The sequence below is a fragment of the Alexandromys fortis genome, unplaced genomic scaffold, assembly GCF_014885135.2.
Source record: "Alexandromys fortis isolate MF-2015 unplaced genomic scaffold, M_Fortis_MF-2015_v1.1 scaffold_33, whole genome shotgun sequence".
Classification (NCBI taxonomy): domain Eukaryota; kingdom Metazoa; phylum Chordata; class Mammalia; order Rodentia; family Cricetidae; genus Alexandromys; species Alexandromys fortis.
Genome location: NW_026067917.1, coordinates 14,053,709 through 14,065,208, shown reverse-complemented (window position 1 = coordinate 14,065,208; position 11,500 = coordinate 14,053,709). Strand labels below are relative to the sequence as shown.

The window sequence follows — 11,500 nt, the reverse complement described above, 5'->3', positions numbered from 1 at the left end:
CCTCCTCCTCCTCCTCCTCCTCTTCTTCTTCTTCTTCTTCTTCTATCTAGGTATCAGTTAAGGTCACCGTAAAGATGCTGCCGTTGGGACTCAAGATTGCCTGAGCTTTCTAAGTGCCAGATATGCCAGTTCAGAGAACACAGTGTCTGACCCCACTTCCTTCTTTTGAGTGGTTATATAACATGAGGAAAGTTCTACAACCTCTTGGAGCTGCAATTTCCAGATCTGTAAAATGGACTTAGTAATAACTCTCCTGACAAAGTTCTTAGTCTGCTATCGGGAAAGAGGGCTGTCGTTTTGGGCAAAAAGGAAGAGTTGCTTTCCTTTAGGAAAAAGGAAAGAGCTTCATCCTTTAACTCAGCCCTTTCCCTTCTTATGTGTTTCCCCAGACCCCTTGATTGAGAAATCACCCAAATTACTTACATGTAGTATCTTGCCATGGGAAGGGAACACATTCCTGCTGTTGGGAGTGTCTGGTCTTCACTGGGGAAAAGAAGACACAGGCTGTCAGAAGAGTAGCGGTGTGTACTTGGGGGCAGCCATGATGGGACTCAGAGATACTCAGCCACAAGCTGCTCCCATCCTGTAGGCATTGCAGAATCCTCCAAGGTTTCCCCAGCCCTCCCAATTCTAGGATGCTCTGCCTTTTCCTAATTCCTGGCCATTAGATCAGGTTTAGTCAACAGAGGTATGAGCCTCTGCTGAGATTCTAAAGAGCAGATTCACCTAAAGAGCCTACCACCGCACTTCCCAGGCTGAGAGGTGGGTTTTCCACAGATAGGGGGTAATCTCAGGGCAGATTCAGTCCCATTTCCCAGCCTGGCCAGATGGTCACCCTGCTCTGTCCTCCTTACCCAGCAGGGTGTAAGACACTTAGCATAGGAGAGAACACCTTAGCTGGGGAGAACAGGCAGGGTCTAAGGTTAGGAAGCATCGTTCCTGGGACTGGGGACTGCTGCCATGTGTGTGGAGTTGGTCCACATACCTTCCTCTCTTTTTTTCTTTCAGGTGAAAATCAGAACAGGATGGATATATAGAGATTTTGAAATGAGCTTTGAAAATGAGTGCCCTGACTTGAAGAGAGTGACCTACATAAACTCTAAGCCACAAAGCGTCCCAGGACTGTGTTCCTTCCTGGAGGAGTACCCTAGCCTAGAGCTCCTCCCTAAAGTGATCACCCAGAAAGTCCAATCCAGAACAGCACACAAGAAACTTAGGACAGACTACAGTAGGAGAACAGCTCCTAAGAGTAAATGCAGGGGTGTCTGGGCCTACTGAGTAGATCTCATTCATCCTGAGCAGGAAGGGGGATAAAGAAAGAAATCTCTATGTAAGAGAATAGAAAATGAGACAGAAGAATGCGGGAAGACACAGGACTTGGAGATGGAAGAAGTGATACTGAGGGAGGCAGGTAAGGAAGACGAGGCTGATGCTGGTGACGGCATTGAGACCACCACGGTGTCACTGAGATCCGTGGTCTGCTATTACAAGAAATGGGACTGTAGCCCAAGTGGATTTTTTTTTTACTGGAAAGCAACTGGGCAAAAGTTTGAGACCTATTGAGAGTGAAGAAAACAGGGCGCTGATGAGGTTGAAGACTCCGCACAAAGGCTGGCGTTACGGACCAGGCTCCTAGCAGCCTGTCTCGTCTGTGATTGCATGTGCTGTTGCTATGTGCCAGGGGAAGGGAAAGGCCAAATTGCCCAAGTGTTTAGTTATAAAATAGTTCAATTGGATATTTTTACAATGTTGGAAAGTTGGGAGTGCTCTCCTTGTCCAAGAATAGGCCATTGGCCGAAAGGAAATGACAATTCCAGTAAATAAGAAGCATATGCTCATCAGTGATGACATTTATGGCATAAAAATTTCCAGATATTTGAAGTAAAAAGTGTAGGTTATAAATAACGTACACACTATAATTCTAATCAATTCATAGGCAGGTGGAGATCCACACACGGGAGCAAAGACCACTGGTGCTCTCCTTTGCAGCGTTCAGTCATGGCTGGCAGGATCATCAATGATGGTTAATATTCCTTAACATTTTCCTGTAGTAGATTTGATTTCTTTTGTAAAGTAAGCATTATTCTTTAAAAATACCAAGTGTTTAGTTAAAGTCATAGGTGCCAAAACACTCGGCAAGTATTTTTCTCCCTGGCCTTATTCAATAGTGCTTGAAGTAATGTGTTGTTCTCTAGGTCTGAGGTAAGGCCCGAGACTGTATTTTAAACATTCAACCAGGTCTTGAAAATGCTGCTGGTCCCCAGACCACACTTGGAGCAGTACAGAATAGAGAATTCTTCCTCTAGCCCATGTAAACTAATAACAGCACAACCTCAAAGCAAGGCTGTTTGATGACGTGTTCCCTTTGGGCCAGACCACCAAGGCTCCTTTAGTTGTGGCAGAGAAGTATGAGCAGCCAGGAAGCTGGGTTGAGGCCCAAGAGGGGCCGATGAAGTTGGTAGGTGTGTGTGAACCTGCCCATCCAGGTCGACTCCAACTCTTGGTCAATGTCAGCTCCAACAGGCAACAGAAATCCAGTGTTGGTCTCATTAAGTTGGATTCTTGGGATTCTAGGAACTACCCATTTTGGCACAGCCAGACTTTCAAAGTTTCCTATAGACTCTCATGTAGGGTTCCTCTGCTTAGGTTCTGGCTAGATCGTGTTAGAAGAGTAAGAAGTTACTTGCTTGTTCTAGTTTGTGGTCACACGGGAAGCCTGGGGTCCTGATGTTCTTCACACTTGATTGCCAAAGTTTTCCCTTCCTTGTTAATCCCCAAAACAACCATTCACTCAGTTTGGGTCTATGTCCCCCTTTTCTTCCTCTGACTTGTTCCTGGCCACGGACCTTGGCTGACTCAGACTTCTCTAACTCTCCTGCCCTGCATCGAGTTCCTCCAACAGATAGTGCTGCGATCCCCAGCATTCTTTTCATTTTCTCTAACATTGTCTACATGAAGCCTTTTGTCTCCAAGAACAATACTAATCTTCATGGAGCCCAAACCAAAGGCATTTTAAGAATTATTTTTTCTATTTCTTACTACCTCCTGGGATCTTTGACATTAGTTGAGTTCTTCCAATTCCCCGTCTATCAGAGGCACATTGTAGAATCCCTTTCCTAGGGTCATGCCTAAGGCTGAAAAGTCACAAGGAGATGTCCTATGTATTTGTATTTTCATTTGCTATGGAATCGTAATCCATCTCTTCCTACAGCTGCAACCATCATTTTGCACTAATGCCTCCCAGACCTAGGCTAAGCTTCAGCAGTCCGTAGTCCACCCTCTTCTTTGTAAGTGCTGCCATCATGTCCTCCAGATATGTGTAAGGCTAATGGTCTTCTCTCGATCCACTTATCTCTCTCAATTCTACTTCTCTCGCTTTTCTAATATTTCTCTCATCCCTGAACTTCAAACCCCGAGAAGCACTGAAAATGTACCTCTCTTCCTCTTTAGGAGACGTTCCTTTAAAATGTGACTTTATTTTTGTTTTCAGGTGCTACTGTAAACAAGCTAGTGCTCCTGGTTGCTGGACCGGCAACCCAATCTATAAAAAGCATACGGGATTCATTTTGAAAGTACATCTTTGACCATACTACTCCCCAGTTCTAGAATCCACAATGGCCACCTATTTTGCCACCATCTCACCCTAGTTTGCTTGTGCAATATGGTCTCATTTCTCTCTCCAGGACTCTTTCCTCATCCTCTCTAAGGGCACACTCGGTGTTGCCTCTGGTTTCTCTGCTCCAAAGCCATCCCCTTCATCACTGATCATCCACGTCACTCATATTAAGGTCACTGGGCGTGGCTTCAGTACCCACGGGCTCAGTACCTTGTCTGTCCAATTGCACAACAACCGAGAATGAGCGCTCAAACACACCGGGTCACGTATCCTCACGGCCAATGCTCAGGTTCATGGCATTACATTATGTGGTTGTCAAGGTTCTTTCTAGGTCAAACTATGGTTCCCATGACTCGAAGTTTAATGATTCTCTCCTTTATGGTTATAACACTATTCTGAGCTCCTATTAAAATTTACTATATTGTTTATTAGTGTACATTAAGACAATTGTTTGCCTTATAAAAGTTGATAAGATCCTGAAATCATGAAGCATAGTGTATATAGCTCATCGGAAGCTCTTTCCAACCACATGATTGACACACACAGGAACTTAAGACGAGAACACAGAAACACATGTATCAGGCTTTGACTGCAAGGATGGATTCCAGAAGTAACTCTGCTACTAATTCATTTTGATTCTTCTTGTCCCTGGGCCTCCAATCTAGTCCCATAGCAATGAGATGTTGGGTAAGATAATTTTTTTTTCAAAACTGTTTAAGTTTCACAAGAAAAATTTTCTTTTTTCTTAAAAAAAAACCACAATTGGATGTATGATAGATAAGGGGGTGATGGAATTGCTTCAGAGGAGGTGGTGGAGACATTAGCATCTTGGTGGTATTCCTACTGTCCTACTGAAGTGAGTCACAGAATATCTCTAGAGAATGTCTGTGTGTCACAAACAAAATACTGTTTGAATACTACTGGTCTAGATGATTATTTTTGAGAAGACTTTGAGGTTTCAAATATATGACTTTGCTTTAACAAAATCTATACTTCTCCTTAAATTCTATCAAGTGCTCCCAAACTTAGAGAGCATCACACAACACTCTGTAAAAGGCATTCCTTGCTCCTTGGAGAACTTGGCATTTTGAAGGCATTGACAAAAAAGTGTGTGTGTGTGTGTGTGTGTGTGTGTGTGTGTGTGAGAGAGAGAGAGAGAGAGAGAGAGAGAGAGAGAGAAAATCTGTCACCACTGACCTGTAGATCCTGGTGTCTGGAACTCTGATGCCTGGAACCTCCAACTGACTTCTTCCGGGCATCAACACTGTGTTTATAATGTCTGGTCAGGGTGGGACAGGCCTGCAGCAATCTATAATTGCCTCCAGATCAGGGAAGAAGAGCCCAAAGATTTCATAATATCTTCAACACAGTACGAATAATAAGGAGGTGGGGAGATTAATGAGTATTTGTGGGAAGGGGAGAGAGTCACCCATAAAGCTTTGACAGAGGCCAGACAGTGACCTCCTGTCTCTGTAGCTACTGTCATTGACTGTGTTATTAGTGGTTTTGCAGCTAGATAAACAATGCTGGGATCAAACATCTTTGATGCTCCGTGGGGTTCCATTTGAGACTTGGAAAGGTCTGAAGGACCAGAAGTAGAAAGACTACGGCTGCTGGGAACCAGATGCATCCAGGGAGTCATGATGAAGCAGGGGCTGGTTACATCATGAGTGCGGCTCTTCTTGGGAAGATGAGAAGGAACCCTTTGCTTTTCAGATTTAATTAGTTGATGCAAACCTATTGAGATGGAGTATATAAGGAAACATGGCTGTAGAAGACATTGGCCTGTATAGGAGCCACGTGTCCTGGACTATTAGGAAGTATGAGAATTTGAACAGTGCAGGGTCAATGAACTCAGTTATCTTGTTGAAATTACATAACTCTGTCCATCTGTTCATCCATTTTCCCATCTATCCACTCATCTGCCCAGCAAATTATCTATCCAGCCAACCATCTACATATCCATTTATCCATCTGGGCATCGTCCATTTGTCCATTCTTTTTACATCCCCCACTAGGGGTAAAGAATTGGACAGAATATTCTCTGGAGATTAACTGCCTTATTGTAATTTTCCTTTTTGGCTCATTTGCAAATTTCTTGCAAAGGAGTTGGTGAGGAAGACCCGGATAATCACAGAATGAGAAACGAGAAAAGATGGATGAGGATGAGACCCAAGTTTTGCTTTTTTTTGTTGCTGTTATTATTGTTGGTATTTTAAACTAACAATTTGTTGATGATGTATATGCCTAGAAACATTTATTTTGTATGAGGTAATGGAAGCTACTATAGAACTTTGCTAGGTTTTCATTATTGTATTTAGAATCCAGTTCATGTTTTCCACCACCTTAAGCACTTTTGGAGAAAGAAAACAAATCCTTATTTCTTGTTAAAATTATTCATTTTCCCCCTTGAATTATGTTTTATAATCATTCATTTCCATGTATTGTGTTGTTCTGGAAATATAATATGTTTAACATATGATTGATCATCGTTTGGGATATGCTTAAGAGCAGTATAGCTGGTGTAGTGGTATAGCTAGGTCTTGAGATAGATTGAGTTCCAATTTTCTGAGAAACTGCCATATTGATTTCCAAAGAGGCTGTATAAGTTTGTACTCCTAACGGCAATGGAGGAGTGTTCTCTTGCTCCACATCCTTTCCACCGTGAGCTGTCACTTGCGTTTTTGATCTTAGGTGTTTTGACAGGTAGAAAACAGGATCTTAGAGTCATTTTGATTTGCATTTTCCTGATGGCTAAGAATGTCAAACATATCTTTAAGTATTTCTTGGTCATTTGAGATTCCTCTCTTGAGAATTCTCTGTTTAGATCTGTGCCCCACTTTTTAATTGGATTATTTGGGTTTTTTTTTTGGGGTGTCTAGTTTCTTGAGTTCTTTATAGATTTTGGAAATCTGCCCTCTGTCAGATGTGGGGTTGGTGAAAATCTTTTCCCATTCTGTAGGCTGTCATTATGTCCCCTTGATGGTGTCTTTTGCCTCAAGAAAACTTTTAGGTTTATGAGGTTCCATTTATTAATTGTTGATCTTAGTATCTGCACTATTGGTGTTCTGTTCAAGAAGTTGTCTCCTGTGCCGATTCGTTTGAGGCTATTTCCCACTTTCTCTTCTGTCAGGTTAAGTGTATCTGGATTTATGTTGAGTTTTTTTTATCCATTTGGACTTGAGTTTTGTGGAAGGTGATAAATATGGATCTATTTGCATTTTGTCTACATTAGGATATCCAGTTAGACCAGCACCATTTGTTGAAGATGCTTTCTTTTTTCCATTGTATAATTTTGGTTTCCTTGACGAAAGTCAGGTGTCCATAGGCTTGTAGATTTATGTCTGGGTCTTCGATTAGATTCCATCGGTCCACTTGTTTGCTTTTATGCCAATACTATGCAGTTTTTATTACTGTATCTCTGTATTACAGCTTGAGATCAGGGATGATGATGCCCTCGGAAGTTCTTTTATTGTACAGGATTGTTTTAGCTATCATGGGTATTTTGTTTTTCCATATGAAGTTGAGTATTATTCTTCCAAGGTCTGTAAAGAATTGTCTTGTGATTTTAATGGGGATTGCATTGAATGTGTAGATTGCTTTTGGTAAGATGGTTACTTTTACTATGTTAATCCTACCAATCCATGAGCATGGGAGATCTTTCCATCTTCTGATATGTTCTCCAATTTCTTTCTTCAAAGACTTGAAGTCCATGTCAGGCAGGTCTTTCACTTGCTGGCTTAGAGTTACCCCAACATATGTTATTTGAGGCTGTTGTAGAGGGTGTTGTTTCCCTGATTTCTTTCTCAGCTCATTCAATCCTACCTCAAAGACACTTGCTCAACTATGCTCAGAGCAGCTTTATTTGTAATAGCCACACTACTGGAAGGGGGGGGCATTTCAGGGTCAGGTAAACACCTGACACAAGGGGATCACCCAGGAATCTATGAGGATGATCTCAGCTAAGACTCCTAGCAATAGCAGATACACAGCCTGAATGTCCATCTCCTGTGACCAGGAAAGACTTCAAGTGGAGGGAGTTGAAAACCAATCCAGCCATAAAACCTTTGACGGACAGTCTGTCCCGCCTATGGGTTCTGCTGGGGGTAAGGATGGCCTGGAGACTAAGGGAGTGGTCAACCAATGACTGGTCTACCCTAAATTCATGCCAGGAGAGTAAGTTCAGCCCTGACACTGCCTGGAGCACCAGGAACCACAGGCTGGATGACCCAGAGACCTAGGATAGAACCAAACATGACTGGAGGGAAAACTATAATGTCAACGTAATGATGCCTAACAATATTCTGCTATACTCATAGAATGGGTGACTACCCCAATGGTCATCAGAGAGGCTTCATCCAGCCACTGATGGAAACAGATGCAGACTGGCAGAGCTTGGAGAATCCTGCTGGAGAGAGGTAGGAAGGATTTTAGGAACCAGAGGGGTCAAGGACATCACAAGAAAACCCACAGAATCAATTAACCTGGGCTCATAGGAGCTCACAGAGACTGAACAGACAACCAGGAAGTCTGCCAGGGACTGACCTAGGCACACTGCCTACATGTTATAGCTGTATAGCTTGGTCTTCTTGTGGGACACCTAACAGTGGGAACAAGGCTGTCTCTGACCCATTGGCTGGCTTTTGGGACCCTATTCCCCATACTGGGTTGTCTTGCTCAGCTTTAATACATGGAGAAGTGCTTTGTCTTATTGTAACTTGATATGCCATGTTTTGTTGAAACCCATGGGAGACCTGCCCTTTCCTGAATAGAAATGGAGGAGGAGTGGGTTGGAGGGTGAGGGTAGAGGGAGTGGGGGGTAGGAAGGAGGGAAACTGTGGCTGGGATATTAAATAAATAAGTAAATCAAAACCAAATAAATAAAATATTTAATGGTTTTAAAGATTCCTCATTCCCTGAAAATGATTTCAGAGCTTGGTTTGGGTTATCCATCCTTTGCTTTTGTTGCCAATTTTCATTCTTCATTATTCTTCACAAGTTTACACCCCTCTGTTGAAAGTACCAAAGCATGAGGTGTCCTGTTAGGCAATCAGTAATGTGTACCAAGCACTTACACTGCTGTGTCAAAGACACACAGTGTCTAAGGAACTTCGGAGTTTAGCTGGGGAGCTAAGCCACAAACAAATGACCATTTGAAAGGCCGTACTCAGCTGTGAGCCAGGGTATGTGAGAGACATTAGAGAAACCCTTTAGACATGACATCAGAATCTCCCGCCGAGTGGTTAAATGCTATGGTGTCTTAAAAATAGTTGGTCAGGCTTTCACCCCATAACTTTCCCAAGGTCAGGGACTTTGTATCCCCTGGGAGAAGCATAAATGGTGTTCCTGATCTTTAAGGTTACAATTGGGAGGGGAGGCCATTCAGGAAAAAATGTCCTCCAATAATCTGTGCCCAGTGGTCCTGTTGCTGCTTCCTGGAATTATACAAAGCAAGTGCATCCTCCTGCCTGCAGCCCTTTGGGTGCTTTAAGCATGAGGTGGCTGCATTTTGTCTTTGCAGGATAAACACCATCAGCTCCTGTAGGGATAAGTCCCACCCCTTAGGGGGCGTGTTCGCCTCAGGCTAAAGTTCTCCTATAAAATTGGTGAGCGTGCTCCCAGCGTTCTCTTCTGCTTTCCTGGTCTCCGCGGGAACAGTGGTTCTGTAAGTCTATTCCTCCATTAAAGCTGTCTATATTTTGACAATCTGTCTGCATTCGCTTACGCCGTTACAAGCTCCTTTATCTCTTCCCTCATGCCCTGCTCTTAAAACATCTCTGCTCTCGAACATCTGCGCTTGACACAAACCTCAACTGCTGTGGCTCAGGTCTGTGGCTTCTACCAAAATTACAGAAATCTAAAAGCACTAGGTTGTCTTCATTTGAACAGCCATGACGCCAGACTCTCTCGGGCTCTACATACCTCCCTTTACTGTTGCTGTTACTACAACAACAAAACAAATGTGTTTCTGTTTCTTCTTTCCCTCTGGGTTTGGAAGTGTCACCTTTCTAGGTTGAAGTCTTTTTGAATTCTGCCACCTTACAAAGGATGAAGCAACCACTCTGACCTTTGAGGATGAGGTGGGATTTGAACTACTCTTTTATAAGGGTGTAGATGGGTGGAGGAAAGGGAGAGGATGTTCCAGAATTTTGAGCTTCCATGTTCTGTATTGACCATGCTCCAAAAGTTTGCAAAGTATTAATCTAGGTGCTTAAAAACATTGCTCAAAACCATATTGACACAGCTCCTTAAGGTTGTCTGGGTTCTGAGCCAACTTTGTACGGGGAGACAAGCCCAGAGAGTATCATCATAGCAAACGACCCGGGAACTCATCTCTTCAAACGCTTCTTACAGAAGGTGATATCTTAGCAGGGTGTTGAAAAGCAAGTGATTTCTGTCAGCTGACCTTATGAGGTGGTAGAAATCATGCTGCCTGTTGCTCAGGAGATCCTAGCTCCATCTGGACTGCAGATTTTAGGACAGGTAGAGATTGCCTCTTCTGTCCTGCCCTCCTTTTGGCTGGTCCTTCTACTAACCTGCCAACCTGCCAAGCTGGCCTGACAAGTGAACTACAGCTAAATACATGGGGCTCAGCTCTGGACCCCTTCTTTTGCTTTTACTCATAGTCCCTAATATTTTAGGCACGAGTGTTAGAGACAGAAACCGGCGTGTCGGTGGGAAGTAGTGATGGTTATAGATTAATCAAATGTTATGGCAACCGGTTAACAGTTTAACAGGTGAAGCAGGTCAGCTTTTAAATATGTTATTTGGGTCAATAAAGGGCTGGTGTTCAGTTTGAGAAGAAAAATGAAAATATTGGAGAAAGTTTTGATCATAACGGAGCAAATGCACAGGTTTCTCTTTCATTGGATATTACTTACTGCAGCTTATCAACTTACTCCAGAGTCTAGAGACAGCACTGATGAGCTCACAGGGTTTCTATGAGACAGGAATCTGGGGGAGCTGGGCAGCTGTGCGACCGTGTCTCATGAGACTGTAATTGAGCCAGCAGCTGGGTCAAAGCTGCTGCTTGGGTAAGCCCCGCTTCTGAGCTCATACATGCAGCTGTTGTCCACGGGAGATTAGTCCCCCCCCCCCACATGATCTCTCTACAGGGCCGCTTACAGCATAGAGTCTGGCTTCCCCCAGCGTACAGAGAAACAGGCCCCCAAAGAAGCCGTTAAGGTGCCTTTTATAATCTACCCTCTGCAGTAGCCCGCTATCACCTCCGCTGTATTCCAGCGTCCAGCGATAACTCTGGTAGAGCGGTAGAGGGAATGAACCCCAGGAAGCAGGGGTCGCCAGAAGCTCCATGTTCCCTCCAGCTGCTCGGGCCAATCACCCACACTTAGAAACTTAAACCAGCAGAAATGTATTGTGTGATAGTTCAGGGTATTGGAAGTCTGAAGTCAAGGCCTCAGCAAGGTGGCACGCCATCTGAGGCTTTAGGAAGGAACCCCTCCTCCCATCTTCCTTGCTTCTGGTTTTACACACAGTCCGGGGATCCTCTTTGGCTGCTGGCGGCAACGTCACTTCAACCTTTGCCTCTGTGTCACATGGACCTGTCCCCTGTGCCTCTTTGGTGTCGAGTCCTCCTTTTTTGAAGGCCACCAGTCAAGTGAGAGTTAGTGTGGCGCTGTAACTGTAAAGACCCTGCCACCGTAAGAGCATCATAGATTTGGGAAGGACATGAATTTGAGGAGGGAACTTGCTAACCAACACAGTAGCCCTAGGAAGCTGGCTGCCGCTCAGAATCGCAAGGGTTGCAATCATCCCGGGTCAAAGTGCAGGGTCGCTTTTCTCCTTCCCTTCCCTTCCCTTCCCTTCCCTTCCCTTCCCTTCCCTTCCCTTCCCTTCCCTTCCCTTCCCTTCCCTTCCCTTCCC

General features: G+C 44.0%; 1 protein-coding gene across 1 annotated transcript in view; it reads right to left on the bottom strand.

Annotated features, from left to right (window-relative positions):
• Positions 1-4,863, bottom strand: part of Il1f10 (interleukin 1 family member 10) — a 7,245-nt gene extending 2,382 nt beyond the window's left edge. Inside the window, exons 1-2 of the mRNA XM_050140012.1 lie at positions 4,814-4,863; positions 424-483 (exon numbers count right to left, since the gene is read on the bottom strand). Coding sequence (XP_049995969.1) covers positions 424-455 — 32 coding nt within the window. The 5' untranslated portion in view covers positions 456-483; positions 4,814-4,863. The remainder of the gene's footprint in view (positions 1-423; positions 484-4,813) is intronic.
• Between the last annotated feature and the right edge of the window lie 6,637 nt (positions 4,864-11,500).